Here is a 24,106-nt window from a genome sequence, read left to right on the forward strand (position 1 = left end):
AAATTGTCCACATGCAGCATATACCAACATAGTACCACAGGAATTACACCCATGTGGCTAGTCCATCATGGACTAGCCTAATCATTTTTACATGTCTTGATGGGATGCAGTCATTCATGCACATAGTACGCGGGCTTCCTACTTCCCGGAATGGCTCACTCGACGACATCTGAACAGCTGGTTCCAACACTGAGAACGCCCGCTGAAGCCGAATGGACGTTCTGGAAGCGCTGACTCAGTGTCTCAGTTTTCCTGATGACTATTACGCATTCATTGCTAACTAGCGCTATACCATATATGACTACGACAGGGTCGCCTGCAAGAACGGGTTAAGGAAGCTAAGAACAAGCCTTCCGGGAGCCAGCAGCCTGTCGTTGAGCGCGACGACACTACTTACGTGATAGTTCGGTGGATCAGCTCCACATGTCCGGCCAATTCATAGGGTTTGGAATATGAAAAGATCCGAATAGTGGTTGAGCGCATAGTCGTGGACAGTGTAAAGATGGAGAAGTTGGCAGCTGGCATGTCATTCGCTTTGCTGACTCGTATTTGAATAACGACTTGCTATCATGGTAAGTTCTGTTGATTCTGCACATACGCACTCGCTGCATGTATCTCGTACATCATATCCTTTCTGAGTTAGCTGCCTCAACTCGACAGACACGATGCTGCAGCATTAAGGTCTAGCATCCAATGCGCAACCAGCAAGTACAAATAAACGACGTAGGGAGTGCTCTGTGAAATACATATAGCTCTAGGAGCAGTAAGCGGCCAAAATGTCCGACGTCACCTGTAGCAAAAACAAATATGAAGAAGATATCGTAAAGGCGTGCTGTCCTAGTGAAAGCAATCAGAAGCAGTATCGAAGCGAGAGAAATGCGCCCTGTACGACGTGCTGCCATATGCGTCTCCGAGGAGATCATCCATCCTAAAGCTCTATGCCACCACGGGGGGGTCCGCAGGGATATCCGACAATGCGCTGTGAAGCCTCAATCCACTACTTTGCCCTCAACTTCGGTCATGGGGAATTCACCCTTCCAGGTATGTGCAGGCCCGAGTAGCCTGCCGGGATGCAGGAGGTTGAGGTCCACCATCGCAAAGGAGATCATCAGAGCGTCCATAATCACTATAAACGGTAGTGTGAGTGAGCGGGGACGTGCGTGGACAATCAATCATACCAAAGTATCTTTGTGTGTGGATGATGTATCCCTCGAAGCCATTGGCGAGTTCCTATAACGAATGGTCAGGAAAGATGCATATTGCGCAGGGAGTCCTACTAACGATTGTTCGGTACCATGATCTAGAGCACTGCATCAGCGAATAGCACTAGTAACGAGATTAAATGAGAACGTACCGAACATATATGCAGAGACTGCTGAAGGCTAGCGCACAGAGCATTTGCTTTGTATGCCGGTCAGCGGTGTAGCCTGTCTCCACTGCTGGGCGACCTTGGATCGGCCTGTTGTACAGGTATCGAAGAACAAACTCGGACGCTAGAAGCATGTAGAACGTGATCGATACTAGTTCGGGACATCAGAGCTGGATTCATGTCAAGGCAAAACAGCGAGGTGACACATACTGAGCTGGAATATGATGCCGGCCAACATAACGTCGCCTCCCTGTGCACCGGATGAGCCGTCTGATCGCTGAGGGCGTGATACAAGTTCGAATATTTACAGGTTTGGGACTCTTCCCCGTATTTACGGCGGAGGCGGCACTTGCTCCTCCAAGAGCTTGGATAACGAGCGAGATGACGTCCTAGAAAAATTGTCAGCAATGAAATACATCCAATAAAGCCTCAACGACGACATACACAACTGCAGAATACGATGGTATCTAAAAACGGTGCGTGAGTCTCCGATCTGTGCCCTTAGCGTGAAGACTACATACACCACTTGGCACTGAGCCGACTATATTGTCCTCCTAGACGGCGAATGCACTGGCCTAGTATCACGAAACTGGCGGCGACAAGCGGCGTAGGCGCTAATATTGTGCACACGAGCCTGTCACGCAATCAGTACGTTCCTCGCTAGACAACGGAGGCGACTCACTGTATCGTATAGGGATTATTCAAGAGAACGTTGTAGCTCGACCACAGTCGCGCAGCCCACCCGATGAGCTCGAGGATCCCGGCAGCGCAGGCGGTCGGTATTAGCCACCACAGGCGATACTTGCTGAGCTGAATAAGGTGGACCACTTCCAAGTGAATAAGTAACTACAAAGATACGCTTCAGTACTGAAATCCACTCACGCGTCGATATGCCGAACACGACGAGAAAAAGGTAGCCCAGCCATGCGTCGGGCGTGTATCCATATGGTGATATTTTTGAATACTTCTGGTGCCCACTGCGAGTGGCGTCGACTACACGGAGAGAAAAGGCTGTCAGTTCGCCATTGTCGCAGAATATGGACATCATCACCTTCGGGCTGCATGGCGGCGGAAAGGGGACGAAAAAGCAAGAAATGAACTACGGACTCCGCGCTGTCGTTGGTCTATATGCCGCTAGCGCAGTTGTATGCTGTGTGCGCGCGGCAACAGCTTAACGTGACCAAATGTGCTGACTGTCCGGGGTGCGAGGAGATGCCGGCCAGGCACAAAGGAGTACCGAGACTACGGTCTGATCGATGGCCAAGGGCAGATCTCAGGCGACGATGCGGGACGATACCAATATTCCTGGGTCTCAGAGTGCGGTATGCGCTCGTTCAGCAGCGCGCAAGTATATACAATACTTGACAAAAGTGTCTTGCCAACCATCGTGGGTGTGGACGTGTGTGCAGACGCCCAAATCCCAGGCAAGTTCTTATGCAGCCTCGATGCGCCGACGAGGTGAGTTGAAGAAGTCCCACACACCCGCAGCGCGTGCTGTGCACCGATCATCGTTTTCCTTTTGTCCACAAGGAAGCCATGACCTCAGACGAGCCATCTACTTATACCAGCTGTAAATCGATACCATTATTAGGGTCTGATCCGATCAAAGTACTGGCGAATCAACAAAGTAGCACTAGCGGCAAGCCATGTCCGTGGAGAACCGCGTTGCCATTCAGGACTTCTGTGCGAACTCATCACCAGCTGCAGTATTTCGTGTAAGGGTTGCCATCAAAAGGTATGGGATACGTGTGGCTGATCGTATCCGTGGAGTTTGGACGTGTTTCGGCACGATAACCGCGTCACCTTTCGGCTAGTATAAAGCATGTATCCCCAATTCTGCTCAGATAGGGCTCATTTCTCCGTGCACCGTGGCCGCGGTGCATGACGGCTTGCTGCGGATATGTCAGTGCCAGTGTGAATTCTCCTTTACGGCCTTCCGATAAGCTGCGGACAATATGCAGGCTCCGCACAACGTAGGGACGCACTCAACCCGCAAGCAAACGGAAGCACGACACGTTGATACGTGAGCTGGTTCAATTCTCATCGAGCACATTCTTCCCTTTGTCTTCGGAGACGGGGCACTGAGTCTCAATGCCGAGCTGGAACGTATAGAAAGGGGAACGCGCAAATCCTAGCAGTCTGGATAACTAGGCTGCCAAGGTCTGCTCCGTTTGGAGAACTGTGGGGCAATCTCCGAGCGGACACACCCAACCGCGTACGTGGCAGCCGTTCGGTCAACTCACATTGGGCGCTCGATTGGACACTGGTGCCTCACTCGTTCCTCCCGAGGACCTTTCAAGACCGACAGGCAATTTGATATTCTAGTGCCTAATATAGAAGAAGGATCGAAACAAGATCGAAACGAATTGGCTATGTAATCAATATTTTTCATTGTTTCTTTCTCACAGCTGTACTTATCTATACGTTAGACCTGTGTGTGCGCGAGCAGACTTCGGGCAGTGGAAACAACAACCTATTTTGGTAGATTGTGGCTGTGATGATACTTTGCTAGGTCGAGCTAGGTCGGGACGATAGTCCTGAATACTTGTTGAATTCGAATTCTGCATCAATATCGCTTGCGCATATATACTCTTGGATGTAAGCCTAGGGCTTACAATCCGTCTATTCTTGTACAGCCGCCTCGCATATGACATACCCGACACCTACTGACATTGTTTGTTTGTACACACCTGTCAGTCTGTTTGGTGCCGCCGCCTTGCTTCAGCATGTGCACCAGATACGAACCCACCTCTCTTGTTCCTATACTACCATCATCACCTTACCCCTTGATCTTTTTGCTAGAGTACAAATCGAACCACCTGCATTTTGCTCAGTTCACTTTCCTAGTCCGAAGCTGACGTCGCATTGAGTGTTACCTGTCGTATATCGCATACGACAGGTTTCCATCAGATAGGTCTATCAACATGGAATCAGCTTGAGTCCTTTGGTTTTCATAGGTTTTCATTCACATTGGTAAAACCAAATAGGTGTTATATCACTCTCATTCAATCTTTCAAACATAAAAATCAACCCATGCATGCAGTGTTACAATCAGACAGCATGACTATTCTTAGGTGCACATTAGTGTCAATGTGTCGCACCTGTAGTCTTTCACTGCGCCTTCAAAACATAATACAGCTCTTTATGCTACTTTCTCAACAGACCTTTGCAGTATAATTTGCTCGATTCATGCTTATTTACGAAGGTATGTATGCGAGAACTTTAGTGTTATCGGTAGCATCGACACCGGCATGGTATGCAACATCATCAAGACATTTGTATGAGATTCCAGGCATGATGCACCATTGGGAAGGAGCATATTCATAAGTTCGGTTATTGGACGTTGTCACCCTGTGGAATTTCCCCGAATAATGCATGCCAAAGCGGCAGACACTTGGATGTGAAGGAACCACTAGGTATAGATAACGATAGCCCTTCCGAATCAACCATCATGTTTGGCTGATACTGTAACCGTACATCGCAGTTAGATATCGGTTATCAGCGTACGTATATGGTTTCGACCCTCCGAAATGTCCAGAGTGGTTGCATGCCTGGCTATCACATGCGAGCAATTGGTTATGCTGAGCATGTCAGAATGCTAGGGAACCAGTCAAGCGACAATGCCTCAGCAACGAGAAGTCGACAAGATGATTCAAAAGCATGATCGCCGCCCCTAAGGGTACGTGACTATCCGTGTCCCGCTCCCGCCTGAAAGGAGCCTGACAAGCGCGACCTTACGAATCGCGCGCCTTGACGCGTAGGCTGCGTTTCCTGTAGCGGTTGTTAAGCGCAGGCATTTGCCAAGAGCTACGCGGTGCAGCGGGGAGTGTGAGTGAAAAGGACTTGAAAGTAGCCGGAGGAGGCAGGGACAGGGGTCAGGTCGTGGCGGACCAGGGCGGACCGGATGATCGAGGACGCTACAGATGCCTAAAAAGGCAATAGTCTGCTCAGCTGTGAGCTCATCGTCCGAAAAGGTCCGGTCGAAGTGCAGCCTAGCTCCGTGCTATATATCATCCAGCAATCCCGCCCGCAATCCCCCACTCTGCCCAAATACCCCGCATACACCCAGCAATTCCACCCAGCAACCCCACTACCATGTCCAGAGAGGAGCCCCCCAGCACCGACATCATCACCCTCACCCGGTATGTCTCTCCAGAGTCATGCACGCTCGACTGCTAACGCACCATTTTAGCCATGTCTTGAACGACCAGTTCAGTCTCGGCCCAGCCGCGACTGGCGACCTCACACTCCTCCTGACCGCCATCCAGACAACATCCAAATTCATCGCTACCAATGTCCGGAAAGCGCGTCTCATTAACTTGTTAGTACTCTATGCGATCCACGCGAGACTCTGCTGATGTGCGCGTATCAGGATCGGCATGGCGGGCGAGACCAATGTGCAAGGAGAAGAGCAGAAGAAGCTCGACGTCCTCTCTAATGACATCATGATCAACTCGCTGCGGGCGTCAGGGAAGACTGCCGTGCTCGTCTCGGAGGAGCTCGAGGAGGCGGTCATCATCGAGGACAAGTACAAGGGTAGCTACTGCGTCGTCTTCGACCCTCTCGATGGCAGCAGCAACATCGACGCCGGTGTGAACATCGGCACTATCTTTGGGATTTACCGAATCGTGAGTGCAGTCTCGGATAGATCGACTGCGAGCGTGGCATAACCATCTAGGCAGAAACCGGGATCCACAGGCACGATTTCCGACGTCCTGAGACCCGGCAGCGAGATGGTCGCGGCGGGTTACACGATGTGAGCATATATATCTCACCAACTGAGCCTCGACTCACTGTCGCTCTAGGTATGGTTCGTCCGCCAATCTTGTACTGACCACCGGACACGGCGTCAACGGCTATACGCTCGATGCATCCTTGGGAGAATTCATCCTGACGCATCCTGATGTACGTCCGCATCCTCGTTTGCGTCACGCGATCGAACGTTGGTTTTTACGAATTTGATGGTACAGATCAAGGTCCCGTCGCGGGGCAAAATCTACTCTTTCAACGAGGGCAATGCGATGTACTTCCACCCGCCCGTCGTGAACTACCTGAACAGCATCAAGTTCCCACCTGCGGGCAAGTCGCCGTATAGCGCGCGGTACATCGGGTCAATGGTCGCGGACGTGCATCGCACGCTGCTGTACGGCGGCATCTTTGGCTACCCCGACGACAAGAAATCGAAGAGCGGGAAGCTGCGCCTCTTGTACGAGGCGTTCCCGATGGCTTTCTTAACCGAACAGGTATGCTCCTCGCGTTTTCGAGTAAATGATATACTGTCTCACATTCTATTACTAAAGGCTGGCGGCCTGGCGACGACCGGCACCAAACGTGTCCTCGACATCGTGCCCACCAGCATCCACGAACGAACGTCTATATTCCTCGGTAGCAAAGACGATGTACAGGACGTGATGAAGTTCTATCAAGAAGTACAAGGAAAGGCATAGGAGTGTACGATACCTGAAGCGCACTTGTATACTAGTGTCGTGTATAACGCAAACTGACATGGTAATTCCAAGATGTATGAGAGCGGCGAAAGTAGCAAGAAGGAAGTATTGGCGATCAATCATGCGGTAGTGGCAGCCAGCTTGTCCAAACAGTCGAAGATCACCCCTAAGGCTATGAAGCCAAAGCTATGAGCCCCGTATAGCTTGCGATTCTGTACGCTTAGTCCCCATGCCGCCCACGCTTTCCTTAGCCCTGCCCGTAGTTCATCCACCGAAGGTGTGTCTCCAGAAATGGACAGCAAGCTACGACGGATCTGCTGCACAAGATCGGTTGTGTCATCGCGCATCCGGTATGTCCTGTCTTTCTTCATACGACGTTCCGAGCTCGTCATGAGTATGACGCCGAGGACAATCTCCTCCTCTGTAATGAATGATCCTGCCTTTAGCGACAGCGAGTGCGTGAATGCGATGCATCGGAGCTCGGCGAGATACACCTTGAACGTGGGAAGGACGTCTTGATAGCCCGTGAGAGCAGCAGGTATTCCATCCAGATGACCCCGGACCAGCGGCAAAATTACCCTCGACGTGCTGTCATTGAGGCGCTGTGTCGACAACGAAATTTCAGGGGAGATACCCGGAGTACGTTCAGATGGCTCGATAACGCCGAGCTTGATACCGCGATAAAGGTGTCCGAGTACGCGGTCGGACTGGTACGAGTCCGCCAACGGATTGGCATTCGTATCTTCATCGGCATACCAGTCAGGGTTGTACTGCATTAACTTGCCAGGCGCCGTGCGCATGTCGACCGGTCGCCCTGTCTTTGGGTAGTCAACTGCGTCACTACATAGCTCTGCAAGCCTCATGCAGCGCGGGTCATGGCTGCCGTGCTGTATGGTCGAGTCAACCTTGACATGTCAACTTAGGGTAGATTGCGACTTGCTGACCTTGGATTGATCTAAAGCGTCCAACAGTAAGCGCAATAAGATTGCGAAATAGCACACGTATCTCACCAGCAATAATTAGCCGTCGGACAGACAGTATACCCTGACAACGTACTGTTAGCCCCTGAATATTCCGAGCACCAACTTTACGTACCAGCGCATCTGAGTGCATATACTCTGTGATGAAGTCACAGACATCAGTCCAGTCAAAGGGCCGGCCAGGGGGCTTGATATCATTGTACGACGCTGGTGCAATGTGTATTGTAGGAAGCAGCTGGTAATATTGAAAGACATAGTACAGATCACTACAAATGAAATCAGTTTCCCGAAATGCGCAAAACATATTGTTAAGATACCCGTCAAGGTCGCCTCCGCCGAGGCATGAAGCCAGCGATCTCCCGCCTAGAGTGAAGACACGAGTTCACGCTGCGATACTGTCAACTCAATCAAATGGCTATCTACATACCAACGGAAGGAAGCACAACTACGTTCTTCATATGATCGAATAGGCAAATCTGCCCTTCTGTTAGGGATGGTCTCCCAATAGCAACAACGCGCTGCACTGAGGAATACGGTTAGCTCTCTGTATGAGAAATACCATGACGATGCACCGCGTACCATCACCAGGATGTACCTGAGGGCTCCTCGTAATAATACAATTGCCACTGAGCCACTGTGGTTCTGCATCTGGACTTTGTTGAATGCAGGCTGCAAGAAATCATGATGCCCACGCCTCGCTGTCAGCACTTGGGAGCAAGTATACAAGATGTACGGACCGAATATCTGATTTGCACCAAGCTGAAACACATTCTCATAGCCTTGCTTCGTGTACGCCGGTCCTTCGTCCGCAACACCCACCAAGAGATACGAGCGGGGTACCGGGATGCGAGCTCTGTTTTTCATGTCGCATAGAACGTGTTGGATAGCGTGTTCTCGTACGCGTCGCGTGAAGTCATCCGCTTTTTGGTCCCTGGTAGCATCAACACCCAGGCTGTCCAGTCGTTCCAACAATCGAGGGAGGCGGAATTGGAATCCCATGTGATGCGTCTGCAGGATATCTATGAATTGAGTTACAGAGTCCCGTGCCTGATACGTCTTCATCTTCGCTTCCTGCTGGAGATCCATGAATGCTTTGAGGTGCACGCCGCGATCTTCTAGAATTGAAACCAAGTCTCTTCAAGGTGCATGTCAATTTGTATTTGAGTTCTAGACTAGGCCATGGCACATACCGGGTCAAGTAGGCCCGCTTCGGGCTGTCGAAAATATCTGCAATATGAAGGTTCTGGTCATTCTCATGCGGGCAGAAATCCAAATTGCCCTCCCGACAATATGGGCAGATCAGTGGTTTAAACTTCCTCATCTCGGGTCTGAAGCATATTCTCTCCCCCGAAAGTTGAGGGTCCACCGCTAACACGCCCTTGTACCCTAGCGGTGAGGACGAATGAGTTATCTTTTGCACAATAGTGTTGAAGCTCTTACCGAGAAAACGGAATTGTACCTATACGAACAGTAAGTTTACATGATACAGCAGATGGAACAAGCCAAAACGAGCACTCACAGCAGATGGTTTCACTCCGTAAACACCGTAGTCAGGATATAGATTGCAGACGATATCCCAGATACGATCCATCAATGCCTGCGAAAGTCTTCCCACCCCGTCGGTATGCGACCGCGGATTCTCCCTGTCCTCCCAAATCTCGTCGATCTCCTCCCACTGGTCTCTGGAAATCGGCATGGAGCACATAGTGGAGGTGAACGCTTGACCTATGCGAGCGGCGTACTTCGCAGGAATCTTGATCTCCGACAGATCGCCCAGAGCACCTCGAATTCGGTCCGCGGTCATGCGAACCGCCGGTTGCATCTCTGAGTCTGGAGAATAGTCGAAAGGACTGACGAACCAAAATACATGGCTGTCGAGGGAAGAGTTGGAATAGCCAAGCAGCTCGAAAGACCTGCCAGCCACCTCGAACCCGCCTTTGAGGACGTTACCAACATGATCGTGCAGGAACGCTGGACCGTCGACTTCCCTGTCGAAACGATACTGAGACAAATTCTCATCGAGGAAGTTGACGCGGATGAAATGGTCTCTGTGTGGCCAGTACTTGCGGATAACACTGTTTGATTGCACACGTGTTGGGCCTTCCAGGATCATGCGCGTAGGGGTAAACGTGACGTGCTGGCAGGCAAAGAAAACACTTCTGGGGTTACGATGGTCGAAAAGCGAGACACGTTCGCCTGCGACCCGCGCGAGACATTGTTCAGGGTTGCTATTAAGGGTACGATCAGAAGACAAGGCCAGTCTGAAGTACCTCAAGATGTCTGCTGCCTGGTGCGGCATCGTTTTATGTAACTCCTCGATGTGGGGTCGAAGTTGCCTGAGTTCCTCCGTGTTGAGTTGTCCGTTAAGGAGCAGCGCGTTGAGCTGGAAAGCAAAAGGCCAGTCGTGGTTGAACCCGCGCATCCACATACGCATCCTTTGCAGTTTGTCTCGCGAGAAAAAGCTGGTTGTAATTGCCTCTAATCTTGCGCTAAATGTCGGCAGGCCTACCACTTGACAGTGGTGCCTGAAATGTTGGAGCTCTTGCTCATTGGGAAATATCAACCGAAGGTGGGTTGCGAACTGCATCACTTGGCCATGTATCTCGTCAAGGCAAGAAATGCGCTGCCTACGGTATTCGATTGACTGGCGAGGCAGATTGGGCTCATGTGTGTTCACGGCGGGGGAGCGACGACGACGACAGTCTCCGGGCTCATGATGACTCGCTTCTTCTTCTGACGATTCTTCTTCGTCAGAGCTCTCGGCATCCTCCGGGATTGCGTCGCTCAAATAATTGGTAGTCTCGGAATCAATCTCAGAGGGACCATCCACCTCACCATCATAAGCCTCATTATAAAAGGTCGATGTTTCATAGGTGTTGTTGTAGGGCTTCTCGAGGGCAGGTCTCGAGCGTAGCGCCAAACATGCGACTGTGCTAGTATGAGAGCCAGCAAAAAGAACTAAATGCACACTCACAAACGTTACCGAAATCATGCCCTACTCCGATCTTTTCGATTTCGGCAAAATTGATGATAATATATGCTTCCAGATTTCCTGCACTAAAATCGCCGAGCTACAGGAGATTGATGCGCTGTTACTCTTCTCATGCTAAAGAAGACACACCTCAATCCGGACCTTCTTGTTGTCGTAGTCCACTACTATCCATGGCTGTACGAGATGCTTACGGCGGTACTCCCATTCTGATGAGAAGGCGAGATCGCGGGGTCCTGTCCCCGAGGGATAGAACAGCACCCCGAATTGGACTCGGTCTGCACGGATGTGTTCCCTCACGGCATCTACCTTCTCCTCGCGAGCTCCCTCATGTTCTGGTGCAACGTACCGAGACTTACTGAGGTAATCCGCATCGGTGCGTCGGGCGTCAGCCTCACTGCGGCGAAAGCGAAGAGGACGATTATGAACAATGATCTCGTTGCTGTCTATTGCGAGCCATCTCTTGAACCGGTTATACAGGTTGTATGATCGCAAACTGGGCAACATCAGTGTTCCTTGGCCGGTGTTGCGCAGACCGCGGGCGTCGTCCATTTCAAGCGTCACTTTGAAGTTGATTTGTCGGGTGCTGGGATCCATAGCGTCGAAGAAATACTCGTCATGGAGCGCATCTGCAATTGCTTTCTTTACCTCATGCTTGGTAGCGTTATAATCAATACCATAGATGTGCATCTGCATGTTGGGTTCGCAACGTGAGGCGCGTAGGGGGATCTTGAGAATGAGCAGGCAAAGAGTATGCAAGGACGTTGGACGACACGGTACCAACGAAGATATAAGTACCAGCCCACCAGGAGACACGCGCTCTCCGCGAGGCGTCAAGAAGGTGTCAACGTGTACGGCGGACAATTGATATCTGCTGCCCAACGTGTCATGAGAACCGATATGAGGAGATGCTGGGAACAACTGACCCTGCCCGATGGCTAACCGTGCTCGATCATTCAAGCAGCCAATGTCATAAGAGTAGAATATAGCAGAAATCGAGCGAGACATGTGTTCGGAAATGAACCTGTGAACCCGAATCCAACTCAGGATACCTGGTTATAGGGACTTCTGAACCAAATGGTCAGCCGACGTGGGAAGTCCGCTCATTTATTCTGCGTACACGGATTGGAGTGAGCTGGGTGCATAGACCATTATCGAAAAACAAGCTGAGGAATCAGAGCAAGCATACTGTATAACAGAGTTTCACATGCGGTTATCCGCCACCGGGAGACAAAGTCGCATCAACAAGCGGTGGCTGCCAAGGCGCTTGTCACTGCCCGGCCCCTGCAGTCGACAAGCGGCCGATCTCTTTACATAGTACTACTACCTCCTCGTCCTCACGGCGTCGCGTGATGACTTCGAGGCCGCAGGCGTTCACTAAGGTGGACCTAACTCCCCGCCGGCACCATGGGTATGCGGTATTGCTGTTCATTATGGGGACTCTGCTCCCGCCGCTCGGTGCGCTTCTGCGGAGACTGGGGATGTTAGCGGTCGCTGATGCTGGGATCCGCTCCAACAGCTGTAGCGGCACGCTTTGGCATCGGCTCCGACTTCTTCATCAACCTGATACTCACCATTTGCGGGTATATTCCTGGTATGTCGCTCCGTAGTCCTCCTGCGGATGGCGCTGAGGTCCTCACCAGGTCATTGTCATAACTTCTACATACAGGTATGTTGCTCGCAGAACTTATGCTTTGTGGCATACACATACTTCTCTGCATCTACAGAACATACGCAACAACAAGAACCACAAGCGGACACCCAAGTGGGTGCAACGATACGGCCTGGTAGACACCTCCGAGATCAAGCGCAAAGAGCGGCGATCACAGTGGGCAAGCCGCTACGGCGACCGCCTGCCCACATCTACCCTGCGAAACCAGTCGTTAGAGGAGGGACAGGAAGGAGGTTCCAGCGTCGACCTCGCCTCGCAGGACGGCGACGGACGCCCACCCAACGCTAGCGGAGAGTTCTGGAGCCGCAACGAGGAGCGCTACTACGGGGCGAACGGCGACCGTGCCAGCGTTGAGTCCTCGTCACGCTGGAGGTATCCCGCGAACTTTGACGACGCTGCACCTGTCGACACGAACAAGAAGAGCCGGCGAAAGAAGAAAGACAAGAAGGACCGGTGGGCCAGGACGGAGGACGCGTACTCGATTACCGATGCAAATGGCTCAGCGAAGAAGCGCAAGTCCAAGCGAAAGAGCAAGGCGGCCCCTGCTGATGCTGATTCGGAGACGTACTCGCGCAACTCGTCAACGACAGAGTTCCCCGAGGACCCGGAGGGTGGGCTGTATGGTGAGCGGCAACGGGCGCCAGAGAGAGAGGTTGCTCGGGTCGCGGAGCCGGTGAACGAAGAGGACATCTTCAACCAGGAGCTGTAGGCGTACATTTATAGGTGCGTCCCTGCCATGAGGTCGCGAATTACGAAACTAACCTCGATGCTGTGCTAGGGCGCGCCGAGTGATCAGTACGATCACGTTGTCCTACTGATAGCCTCGGCCGTCACGCTGAGGACTCTGAAGGTCTCTGTACATGTATATAATTTATTCGTCTAGTCCCAGCATAGTTACTTCGACATTTAAAGCCTAATTCTGCTGTCGGTGCGGTGCTTTCTATCATCTCGTTGTCAACAACTCAGCGCCAATTGCTTGTCGACGATCGTGCGCGCCTCGGGAGTTGACATTCTCCTTCGTCTCCAATGCATGGACCCGAATTCGCGAACATCTTTATGGCCCTGTGTCCAATGCGCTGAGGTCATGACTCATCTGTCTATGCTTATACTAGTCCTCGTGTCCTATGTGCTCATCTAGGTACACAACTATCTTTGTTCTGATACAACCGCATGGTCTTCCGTCACACCGGTCTAAAGTCTCCAGTGGGAAGATGACCCTGCCGACCGTATATATATTTAACGACCCTGAGCAGAGGCCGGGACTTGTCCCACCACCCTCGGAATGCCCGCGATGCTACAGCGGTTCCTACAGTTCCTTGGTCTCGGACTGTCTTTGGCGTCGGTGTCGCGTTCCGCGGTGCTTGTTGACTTCCAGGTTGCCCAGCCCCCACCCTTACCCCAGGACGCGGAGCAATGCACTATTCAGATTCTTGAGTGAGTACAAGTGTGCGCTGAGAATGCCAAGCAATTGAGCCTATTTGCCGTGTAAAGGCGCACGTTTGGAAATTCCTACGGAGAGTAAGTATTGTAGAACTCCTATGACCTGAAGTGTCCGTTGACCACGGTCATACTACAGCCCGGAGATCGTGCAGTACACGTACGTACATAGATCTGACGCGCTACGTCGTCTTATTCGCGCTCTTCTAGACCACCGACGGATTGTGGTCCTGTCGGTTCGTGGGCTGGTATAAGCTTGAACTTTACCGTTACATCGAACGGAACGCAATATGATCGTCTGGGTGAGTATCTGCGTTGTGCTACCTTTATCTGTAGCCGAGACTAGAATGTGCCATTGCTGTCCAGGTATATTCACGTTTCAGAACGTTGAGAGTGAGTCTCGTCTCCATACAGTTGACTGACCCATCTGATACAGTTGAATGGTAGTATGGCGTACATCAACGCCAGAGCCCACATACGACGGTATCATCTGGACATACTTGAAGGACGTGACTCGGTACACGCCGCTCTTTTCAGAACCGGGCACATTCATTCTCGAACTTGATAATATTATCGAAACCGGACTTAACGGGCAATACGCGAGTGAGCCACCTGTCGTACTTGTATAGCGTGGTTTACCCGAATGTGTCTGAATAGCGACCTTGCATGCGACCTTCTACGCGTCGTCTGCGGCCCATCCGCCCGCTCCTCGTGCAAATACCATTATCCCCGTTACTACCCTTGCAAACAACACAGGGGATGACGCTTCTGTTCCTCCTATTTTCTCGGTACGCGTCTCCTTGAGTATCAGGCACTTCCGTTGCTCACGCGACCTCAGCTTAATGTGACAGTGCCTCAGAACGCGGTACAGATCTATGCCGAACTCTATGCCTCTGGCAACGGTGATGAGGAGTTCTGGGTGAGTCCGCTCACGTAAAGATAGCAGTGATGATTTTGACGTTGCGTCTGTTTGCAGTATTACAACACCGCGAACGAATACCTGTCTGATTTGCCTAGCGGAACAACCTATGGCAATGGACCATTTCGCGAAGTGCGCATGCTGGTGGACGGTCAGGTCGCGGGAGTCGCGTTCCCGTAAGCGTCCAGACATGGTTGCATGCATATTGACACCAACACGATGGACGCAGTTACGCGGTGATATTTACAGGAGGGATCATCCCGTCCTCGTGGCAGTAAGTCTGGGAGACATGGCTTCTTGATTACGGTTTACGTTTGAAATTCTAGACCGATCACTTCCTACGGGGCGCTAGACCTCCCCACGTATTTCATAGACCTCACGCCGTTCGTGCCCGTGCTGGCCGACGGCCAGCCACACAACATCAGCATCGACGTCGTCTCCGCCGAGACAGACCACGCGATCAACGACAACTGGTACGTCTCGGGCAACCTGCAGGTCGTGACCGATCCGTCGTCCAAGCCGACAACTGGCAAGATCACGGTGTACGATGTGCAACCGTACGCCCAGACGAGCACGACGGGGAGCGTCGGTGCGAATGGCGATGTGAACGTGACGGTGTCTGCGACGCGCAGCATCCACATCGAGAGCGAGATCGTCAGTGGGAGCGGGCAGTACACCTACGTGACGTGGACGCAAAATTTGGAGTACTCGAATACTCAGTACTATTTGGACGACACCTACGTTCAGGTCAGTAGATTCTTTATGACATGTACACTCGATCTAAGTCATCTACACAGAACGTCGCGCAAACAGCGACTGGGTCATTCCTGTCTACGCACAACGGCGTAGTGTCTCTCAGTGACCAGTTCTCATATCCGCTGTACATCAATCTTACCCTCTTGAATTCTGAGGGGACAGAGTGTGAGTGATAGCACAACACGAGGAGATTCCTATCCATCATCCCGCTAACGCTATCCTTCAGTCTCGGCAGTATTCGATCACTCGTACAATCGGAATTCCCTGCCCAGTCCCTTCATACTAGGTTCTACGATCGCGGAACACCAGTACGCAAGTGAGTTGTTCTGAGATTGTAACCCGTCAGGATATTGCTGATTACTGATTGAAGCTGGTTTCTTTGTGATCTCGTCCGAGGGAAATTACGGCAATGGCACAAATAACAACACCTTTAGCTACGTCGACCTCAAGGGCAATACCTACTACAGAACTGTCGATGCAGCGTTGGACAACATCACCTATGACCAGATCAGTGGGTCGCTGGCGACAGGCAACACATTTGAGTTCCCAACGTTCAATCCCTTGGCGCATCTGTCGGTGACTATCCCCAGGTTGCCTGGTGGAAGGCAGACAAAATTCGGTAACTAGTCGCCATAGAATTTTCACCGCCGTTGTCTGTGTAGCATCACGGTACATGGACACTCGATACATACAATGCTCCTCCCCATTCCGCGGCCTGCTCCCCGGAGAGCCCTGCGTGACACTGACTGCAACACTCGGCGGAGCGATGAGGCCCGCCTTCGCTTCCGTGTTGAACGGTACACAGCTCCGTGTTGAGACGGTGATCCTACGTCTAGAGTCTATCTGATGAAGATGAGTCTAGAGGGCCAGCGATCCGTCTAGAAAAGACCAACAACCCTGCCGGTTGCAGGGTCCAGTCCGACCTCCCAGAAACCTACACAGGTGAAATCAGCGCGCTACATCATGGGTAATTAAAGGAAACCTACCTGGGCGCGTTCCAAGGCCAGGCATAGTTTGCATGTCACCGCACAGAGGGTAAAGGAACCCTGCACCTGCAGACAGGCGCACTTCTCTGATAGGGACGGTGAAGCCCGTCGCCACGCCCTTGAGCTTCGGGTCGTGAGAGAACGAGTACTGGGTCTTCGCCATACAGACTACCGACGGCGTCAGCGATATCAACTAACACTGCAATGACGATACTGACTAGCGAGGTTGCCGAAGCCCTGGCGAGTGTAGGTTTCGATCTGCTTTTGAGCCAACTCGCTCAGCTCGATGCCGTCTGCACCGTAGATCTCCTTGCAAATGCTGCTGATCTTGTCGACAATGGGGAGGTCGAGGTCGTACAAATACTTGAATCCAGACTCTCCCTCGCATGTCGCGATGACTGCCTCAGCAAGGGCACGAGCACCGGGACCACCCTCAGCCCAGTGGTTGCTAACGACAGCAGCATCGGCACCGCCGGCCAACGACTCTTGCCGGACGAGCTCAAGCTCAGCAGGCGTGTCAGACCTATGTGAGACAGTGTTAGCATAGCGTCGCAGAAGCGACTATTATTGCAACGTACGCGAACTGGTTGATCGCCACAATGACCTTGAGGCCAAACTTGCGCGAGTTCTCGATATGCTTCACCAAGTTTTTGCAGCCCTCCTTCAGAGTGACAAGATCCTCCTTGGTGTATGTATCGGCCAGCGGCTTGCCGGGCGTCACATCGGGTCCACCTCCATGCATCTTCAACGCGCGGGTAGTTGCCACGATGATGGTCGCATCCGGCTTGAGACCGCTGACACGGCACTTGATGTTACAGAACTTCTCCATTCCCATGTCCGCTCCGAAACCACCCTCGGTCAGCACGTAACCAACACGGTCAGCGGAGTCGCCCTCCTCCGTTCCCGCAAGCTTTAGCGCGACACGATCAGCGAGAATGGACGAATTGCCGTGCGCGATGTTTGCGAAAGGCCCTGCATGAACGAAGACGGGAGTACCCTGAAACCTGGTGAGCGAGCATATACGCACCCACAAAACACAGACACGACCTACCTCCAGGGTCTGCATCAGATTGGGCTTGACAGCATCCTTCATGAGGACAGCGAGGGCACCACCGACACCAATGTCATCTGCAGTGATCGGGTCACCCTGCTTGCTGGTGGCCACAACCATTGCACCCAGCCTCTCGCGCATATCTTCCAGACCAGTCGTCAGTGCGAGCACGGCCATGCATTCACTCGCGACGGAGATGTCGAAGCCTGCGACACGCTCGTGTCCTTGCTCAGATGGCGCCTGGCCCACGGTAATCTTGCGCAGGAACCGGTCGTTCACGTCGAGGACGCGGTTCCAGGTGATAGTAGCGGGGTCGACGTCAATGCGCGCGAAGCGTTTGATCTCCTCGGGCGTGAGGTCGTTGGGGTCAGTCTTATCGATGCCGAGCTTCGCTAAGCGTTTGAACATCAGGGGAGCGAACTCCCGCTTGCCCTTCTTGGCTGGCACAAGACGACTGTACAAGGCCTGGAGGTACAAAGAAGTCAATCAGGATTGCAGCTTAGCAACAATGACGAGCAAACTCACCTTATCGGACTGGGTGGCCTCATGGAACATACGAGCATCCAGAGCAGCGGCTATGTTCACGTTCAGCAGATTCTATGCAGATTCAAAGAGCAAAACCATACCCAAGAGGTTGTTGGCAGCCGTGACGGCATGAATATCACCCGTCAAGTGCAGATTAAACTATTGTTCTTGATAAAACAATGCAGCAACTCAATTGCACGAATGCATTCACCTCATCCATAGGAATGACCTGGCTGTAGCCACCACCGGCAGCACCACCCTTGATACCGAAGGTGGGTCCCTGACTTGGTTGACGCACACAAGCGAACGCGGGACGTCCAAGATGGGCGCCCAGCGCCTGCGCGAGACCGATCGTCGTCGTCGACTTGCCCTCACCCAGCGGTGTCGGCGTAATACTGCAACCCGCGCATGAGCATCCCCGCCTGGCAAAAAAAAAAAGAGACTACTTAACGCACCCCGAGATGATGATGTACTTGCCGTCCTTGCGGTGCGCGAGGCGGTCGAGCACGCTCAGCTCCACTTTTGCCTTGTATTTTCCATAGCTCTCGAGCTCGTCCGGCAACAGCCCAATCTCATGTGCGAGCTGGGTTACTGGCTTCGGTGTCTGGGCCATCGCAATCTCGATATCGCTCGGCACCTTCTCCTTGACATCGAGCTTGAGCGGCTTGAGCTTCAATCCGCGTGCACGTTCCCAGAGGCGCTCCGCGGACCGTAGGGTGTTTGCCATAAGCATTGCGACTGTCATCGGACCCACACCACCGGGGACAGGCGTGATGTGCGATGCAACGGCAGACGCAGAGGCAAAATTGACATCACCGACGAGACGCTGGCCAGACTTCTTGGTAGCGTCTGGAGGGGGAGGTCAGACGCCTATTGGTATGGCTATATGGGAGATCGTACCCGGGATATAGTTCGTGCCAACGTCAATGACCACTGCACCGGGCTTGAGCCAAGAACCCTGAACAAACTCAGGCTTGCCGATGGCAGACACAACAATGTCAGCAGTTTTGACCTGGTGCACAGTCAATTCACGTCGCCGTCTAGATTCTGGTCGAACATACAATCTCTGGCAGGTTCTTGGTTCGGCTGTGGCACTGAGTAACCGTAGCATCGCGATTCCTGAGCATGGCTGCCACAGGGCTGCCGACGATGTCACTGCGTCCGAGGACAACCGCCTGAGCACCCGAGATAGAAACTCCGGTCGATTCCAATAACCGAATCACACCAGTGGGAGTGCATGGCGTGAAGAGAGGATCCGATGCCCGCGAAGAGAGATGTCCGATGTTGTACGCATGGAATCTGGACGGTGTCAGGAAATCGAATCCGTGCGTGCCTTGAGATGCTCACCCGTCGACGTCCTTTTCGGGGCTGACCGCCTCGGTCACGGTGCGCTCTCCATCAGCGCCAACATGGTCACCGAGGGGCAACTGCACGAGAATACCACTGATCGATACATCGTCGTTGAGCTTCTTGACGAGCTCTACAACCTCATCGACGTCGGACTCGGCAGGAATGCTAACGTGCTTGAACTTTATGCCGACCTCCTCAGCTGCCTTGGCCTTCATGCGCACATAGACGGCCGAGTCAGGACGAGCACCCGCCTGTATGATGGCGAGCTGGGGCTGGAAGCGGGAGTGCTGGGCCTGGAGGGAACGGATCCGCGCTGCGACCTCCTCGCGGATCGACCTGCGCGGCACGGTCAGTCGCACCGTCCCGCCGAACACGACAACGCGAAGCCGCGGGGACTCACTTTGCGATGGCATTGCCGTCTATGATCTTTGCGCAGCCAACGGTGGCCATCGTACGATGATGAAGGGGGAAAGAGAGGGGCAGGCTGGGGAGCCTGAGAGCGCGCGCGATTATATTTCGCATCGATTGCCTTTTGAGGATCGTGTCTTGCGCACGCGTTGCGTCGTGTGTGTCTGGCCGCGCTCAGCGCACTGTCCGCTCAAATCCCGCGCGGTCTTGAACGGCGATGGAGGCCTGGGGTCTGCTAGGCTCAGCGACGCGACGCGAAGAGCATGAAGGGGGTTGCCAACGTGCGAGAGCTGCGAATAGCAAGCCCACCTGTATATAGAGCGGCTGCTCGCGGGAGGCCCTCTTTCCAGGAGCACGGGACTCTTCCCACGCACCTCTCGCCGAAAATTTGGGCGTTTGCCAAGTCACCGCGCGTCGAAAGGCCACTCGTCTTGTCCACCATCGCCACTATTATAGCCATGAGCTGCTCGCAGGCATTCAACCTCTTCCGCTCCTGCTCTCGCCCTCTTGTCGCTCGTCCTGCTGCGCGCGCACATGCAAGTGTTGTCCGCCGGAGGGCGGCACTTGGCGTACGATATTATTCGGATGACAAGTCACAGCCAACCGAGGGTACAGAGCCCAAGGAGTCGGAGCAGCCGGCAGGGTCGACGCCCGAGTCGGAGGTGGAGACAAAGCTGAGGCAAAAAGAGGCGGAGGTCATCGACCTCACAGTGCGTCCCTTCTTGCGTGCGCGCTGGCATTGCGTTACTCACGGATACCTGTCATTCTCCCCACCAGGGTCGGTTACGCTACCTGCAGGCTGATTACCTCAACCTCCAGCGTAATGCTGCGAGGGAAAAGGAGCAGACCAAGGACTTCGCCATCACCCGTTTTGCGGGCGACCTGCTCGAGACCGTCGACGTGCTGTCTCTGGCTCTCAAGTCTGTCCCCCAATCCGTCCTTGACAAGGCCCAGGAGGCCTCTTCCTCCAACGCATCGTCATCACCAGACGAGAAATCGGCCGATGTGTACCTCGGCGAGCTGCACCACGGCGTGGAGATGACCCAGCGCCTGCTATTGCAAACCCTCTTCAAGTATGGTGTTAAGCCATTCGACCCGACTGGCGACAATTTCGACCCAAACCGGCACGAAGCGCTATACCAGGCTCCCATTCCCGATAAGGAGCCGGGCACTGTCTTTGACTGCCAAAAGACCGGATACATGATCAAGGATCGTGTTCTGCGCGCCGCCCAAGTTGGTGTTGTGCAGGATCGATCATGACCGTGGTTCCACTGGGATTGCATGCCGATGGCTGGCTGGACATTAGTTCATGTCGACTAGTCGAATTGACGAGGATGATATGCGTGCACGCCATCATGCGACGAGGGATGGTCCATTAGAGCATATAATGTAGCATTGATGATACCTAATTAACGAATCTCGACTCTGAACACATCTTTAAGGCGTGATACAACGTCAACATGCAGTGAGTTTGTCTCCTCATTAGATAGGGACCTAGACATATATTGAGTATCAGAAATGGTGGGTTCTGTCTTCTTCGCGCACCTGTCCATTGAGCGATAGTTAATGCGGTAACAGCGACTCGTGCGGTTTGTTTTAGGGTGCGTGAAGTTGTCAATCTACAATTCCTTCATCAGCAGTCCACGAGCGGTTCGTCATATTACGACATACCAGCTTGACATCCTCAGCGAGGTCCCCAACCACGTCTCTGACGAGATCAAAGACGTCATTGTCATGCAAGCCTTCACTCGGTACCCAGAAGCTGACGTCTTTATAGCATGATGGATATTTTGAATACGGTTTGAACGTGGTGATCTGGCCCGGAGTAAACTGGGAGAGGAACCGAGGATCCTCCGACCAGAACAGGCGTATATCGGGGATGGAGAAGAGGATCATCGCGATGCGCTCGAGCCCAAGGCCGAAAGCCCAGCTGACATTGTTCGGCACGTCTGTGAGCGCCCGTCAGACGCGCATGCAGAGCGGACACAGCGGACACGCACTTGCCACATCAAGCGTACGCTGCTGCACGACGCCACAGCCGAGGATCTCGAGCCATTTTCCGTGGAAGAAGACCTCGACCTCATAGCTCGGACTCGTGAACGGAAAGTACGCCTCGATCCACCGCACGCGCAGCGGCTCCTCGCCGGCACCTGTGCGCCCCCCGAACAGAGCTAACATCAGACTATTCAACGACAGCTTCAGGTTCAACGCGACCAGCCCTGCGTGGTGGGCGTCGTGAGACGGCTGGGCGGGGTTAGTGGTGGAGAGATGCGGGACGTCTTCGATCACGATGTTCGACTGTGCGAGGTGCGCGGACAAACGCGCGTTGTTGTCCTCGAGCTCCGCGACACCGGCTGCGCTGGCGGGGAAGACGCGTGCGCCCTCCATCTGGTGGAACACGGGATAGTGCGACGCGTCAATCTCGTCGCGGCGGTAGACGTCCGCGGACAGCAGCCAGCGGCGCTCGCCGCGCGCGAACACCTCGACCTCGTGGGCTGAGGTGTGCGTGCGCAGCATGAGCTCGCGGTTGACGTAGTAGCTGTCCGAAAGCGCGCGGCCGGGGTGGTCGGGCGGGAAGCCGAGGTCGTCGAAGTTCTTCGCAGGCGTGACGAGCGGGGACCAGCCAGATAGCGCGGTGAAGGTGGGGAAGTGCGACTCTATGAGGGCGCGGAGGATGCCCAGTGGGTGCGCGGGCTGGAGGTAGAGGTTCCGCGAGAGCTTTTGCGCGATGGCAGAGGTGACATTAGTGGTCGCGTCGGTGGGGTAGGTCTTTTCAAGCAGAGAGATTGCCGTCGGCGAGGGCGTCGAGAAACATCTTCGCAGGCGCAGGAAAGTGCTATGAGAGTGCCTGTTTAGAGATCGCGTTCGCCATGCCGCGCACAACATACCAGACGATGAACAGAGAGGCGAGTCAGGCCAGGCGCCCAGTGAACCGAAGCTTCAGTCCCAAGTATAGAAATGCACCGACACTAGGCGCCGATCACTGGGATCCACAGAATGTCCTGAAACAATATGGCTTGGTGTCTGAGCAAGTGGAAAATAAGGTGCTCGTGTTCCCGACATAAATAATCAGTCAATGGAGGGGAAAGCGGGCCCCATGCCAGTGCACGTATCACACAGTGAAGGCGCCTGTAGACGCCGGCTGGGCTGCCACCAAGGAGGCCTTGAATTCGCTTGCTTCCGCCACAACATGTCGGCTTCAAGCTCAATACCAAGCTCAATACCTGGCCTTTCTTTGCCCACCCCTCTCCGCCATTTCTTTTCCCTGTTCCCCGTCTACACGCACGCACCAGTCCCGTCCCCATACACCGCAAGGCCTATCAATGCGCCCACGCTCTGGATTCACCCGCCTCGCAACGAAAGTCCAGAGCTCGAGGATTTGCTCAGCAGCGACGTAGAATGCCTGAAGTGGCAGGCGTATCTTGCTCTCCGCGACCTGTCGGGAATTTATGTCCGATGGGACATCACTGAAGACGGTGCCATCGACGGGAGACTGCCCAATCTCCAAGTCCCCACTAAGGACGGAGAGCCAGGTGGGGAGCTGTTGGCAGCACACCTTATACCCGAATGGGCGGATGGAAAGGCTGGCGCGGGACTAGGCGATCTGGAAGGCTACGCAGACGAGGCTGCAAGGGACGAGAGCCGCGCATGGGTTTCACTCATGGAGGGAAATGTACATGCTGCTCTGGTCCGTTCACGCTGTGTGATGTCGAATGCCAGAGTATCCAACTGATTCCGACGCGTGTAGGCACTTTCATACCCCCCTCCCTCGTTCCTCGCAGCGCTCATAACTCCTTTCCCTGCGAAACACCGTTCCCTTGAAGCAATGCTCAACCCCCCTCCAGCGCCCCTCACAGGCATCAGCTCACTGCTGCCACCTTATGGAACGCACCTCGACCGTAACAATGTGATGCTTCAGTACCGTGACGCTATTGCGTCCCTGTCCGAGCGTCTCGGCACAGACAAGTGGTTCCTCGGTTCTGAGTACGCGTCCATCCCGTGTGTTTAAGTAACCTCTGTCCTGAATTTGTTACGCACAGGACACCAACAGCGCTGGATGCCCTTGTCTTCGCATATCTCCACTGCATCCTTCACTCGAAAGACAGTGCTGTGCGCATTGAGGTGGCCCGCAGAGTTAATCTCGTCGCGTGGGAGCTCCGAGTCCAGGGTCAAATACGATCAGCTTTTCAGCGGCGCGCACTACCGTCGCTGGTGTA

The 24,106-nt window shown here is 53.5% G+C and overlaps 9 protein-coding genes across 9 annotated transcripts; 5 read left to right on the plus strand and 4 right to left on the minus strand.

Moving 5' to 3' along the window:
• Window positions 1-989: 989 nt before the first annotated feature.
• POSPLADRAFT_1054270 (hypothetical protein) lies at window positions 990-2,433 on the minus strand (the record flags this gene model as incomplete). The annotated part of the gene is made up of 11 exons (XM_024480502.1): window positions 990-1,126; window positions 1,179-1,230; window positions 1,282-1,300; window positions 1,355-1,520; window positions 1,580-1,619; window positions 1,678-1,758; window positions 1,814-1,836; window positions 1,891-2,003; window positions 2,052-2,196; window positions 2,252-2,362; window positions 2,421-2,433. 11 exons carry the CDS (start codon window positions 2,431-2,433, stop codon window positions 990-992), a joined length of 900 nt encoding a protein of 299 aa, XP_024342328.1.
• A 3,029-nt stretch (window positions 2,434-5,462) lies between these two features.
• On the plus strand, window positions 5,463-6,883 carry POSPLADRAFT_1065277 (hypothetical protein; the record flags this gene model as incomplete). The annotated part of the gene is made up of 7 exons (XM_024481925.1): window positions 5,463-5,511; window positions 5,562-5,690; window positions 5,742-5,997; window positions 6,052-6,125; window positions 6,175-6,274; window positions 6,340-6,612; window positions 6,670-6,883. Coding segments are annotated over 7 exons (1,028 nt in total), but the record flags the coding sequence as incomplete, so codon positions are not given.
• A 52-nt stretch (window positions 6,884-6,935) lies between these two features.
• On the minus strand, window positions 6,936-11,481 carry POSPLADRAFT_1044882 (hypothetical protein; the record flags this gene model as incomplete). Its single annotated transcript, XM_024478632.1, has 9 exons — window positions 6,936-7,703; window positions 7,912-8,062; window positions 8,224-8,931; window positions 8,987-9,255; window positions 9,316-9,646; window positions 9,710-10,385; window positions 10,771-10,867; window positions 10,918-11,120; window positions 11,145-11,481. The coding sequence occupies 9 exons, from the start codon at window positions 11,479-11,481 to the stop codon at window positions 6,936-6,938; spliced, it is 3,540 nt and encodes a 1,179-aa protein (XP_024342330.1).
• Window positions 11,482-12,137: 656 nt separating this feature from the next.
• POSPLADRAFT_1054273 (hypothetical protein) lies at window positions 12,138-13,166 on the plus strand (the record flags this gene model as incomplete). Its single annotated transcript, XM_024480503.1, has 4 exons — window positions 12,138-12,243; window positions 12,305-12,379; window positions 12,429-12,454; window positions 12,513-13,166. The coding sequence occupies 4 exons, from the start codon at window positions 12,138-12,140 to the stop codon at window positions 13,164-13,166; spliced, it is 861 nt and encodes a 286-aa protein (XP_024342331.1).
• A 582-nt stretch (window positions 13,167-13,748) lies between these two features.
• On the plus strand, window positions 13,749-16,196 carry POSPLADRAFT_1135223 (hypothetical protein; the record flags this gene model as incomplete). The annotated part of the gene is made up of 14 exons (XM_024484558.1): window positions 13,749-13,891; window positions 13,949-13,975; window positions 14,034-14,054; window positions 14,105-14,196; window positions 14,261-14,287; window positions 14,342-14,497; window positions 14,552-14,682; window positions 14,733-14,813; window positions 14,871-14,989; window positions 15,043-15,087; window positions 15,140-15,560; window positions 15,611-15,734; window positions 15,796-15,885; window positions 15,940-16,196. The coding sequence occupies 14 exons, from the start codon at window positions 13,749-13,751 to the stop codon at window positions 16,194-16,196; spliced, it is 1,734 nt and encodes a 577-aa protein (XP_024342332.1).
• Window positions 16,197-16,447: 251 nt separating this feature from the next.
• POSPLADRAFT_1134916 (hypothetical protein) lies at window positions 16,448-19,931 on the minus strand (the record flags this gene model as incomplete). Its single annotated transcript, XM_024484526.1, has 13 exons — window positions 16,448-16,503; window positions 16,556-16,723; window positions 16,774-17,078; window positions 17,134-17,552; window positions 17,607-18,071; window positions 18,132-18,181; window positions 18,233-18,290; window positions 18,343-18,526; window positions 18,587-18,980; window positions 19,032-19,143; window positions 19,193-19,430; window positions 19,479-19,817; window positions 19,882-19,931. The coding sequence occupies 13 exons, from the start codon at window positions 19,929-19,931 to the stop codon at window positions 16,448-16,450; spliced, it is 2,838 nt and encodes a 945-aa protein (XP_024342333.1).
• Window positions 19,932-20,347: 416 nt separating this feature from the next.
• POSPLADRAFT_1136273 (hypothetical protein) lies at window positions 20,348-21,149 on the plus strand (the record flags this gene model as incomplete). The annotated part of the gene is made up of 2 exons (XM_024484662.1): window positions 20,348-20,599; window positions 20,667-21,149. 2 exons carry the CDS (start codon window positions 20,348-20,350, stop codon window positions 21,147-21,149), a joined length of 735 nt encoding a protein of 244 aa, XP_024342334.1.
• A 149-nt stretch (window positions 21,150-21,298) lies between these two features.
• On the minus strand, window positions 21,299-23,145 carry POSPLADRAFT_1044887 (hypothetical protein; the record flags this gene model as incomplete). Its single annotated transcript, XM_024478633.1, has 5 exons — window positions 21,299-21,383; window positions 21,435-21,508; window positions 21,561-21,838; window positions 21,890-22,704; window positions 23,114-23,145. 5 exons carry the CDS (start codon window positions 23,143-23,145, stop codon window positions 21,299-21,301), a joined length of 1,284 nt encoding a protein of 427 aa, XP_024342335.1.
• On the plus strand, window positions 23,122-24,077 carry POSPLADRAFT_1081479 (hypothetical protein; the record flags this gene model as incomplete). Its single annotated transcript, XM_024483002.1, has 3 exons — window positions 23,122-23,577; window positions 23,638-23,873; window positions 23,930-24,077. Coding segments are annotated over 3 exons (840 nt in total), but the record flags the coding sequence as incomplete, so codon positions are not given.
• Between the last annotated feature and the right edge of the window lie 29 nt (window positions 24,078-24,106).

Source organism: Postia placenta (genome assembly GCF_002117355.1).
Source record: "Postia placenta MAD-698-R-SB12 unplaced genomic scaffold POSPLAscaffold_3, whole genome shotgun sequence".
Taxonomy (NCBI): domain Eukaryota; kingdom Fungi; phylum Basidiomycota; class Agaricomycetes; order Polyporales; family Adustoporiaceae; genus Rhodonia; species Rhodonia placenta.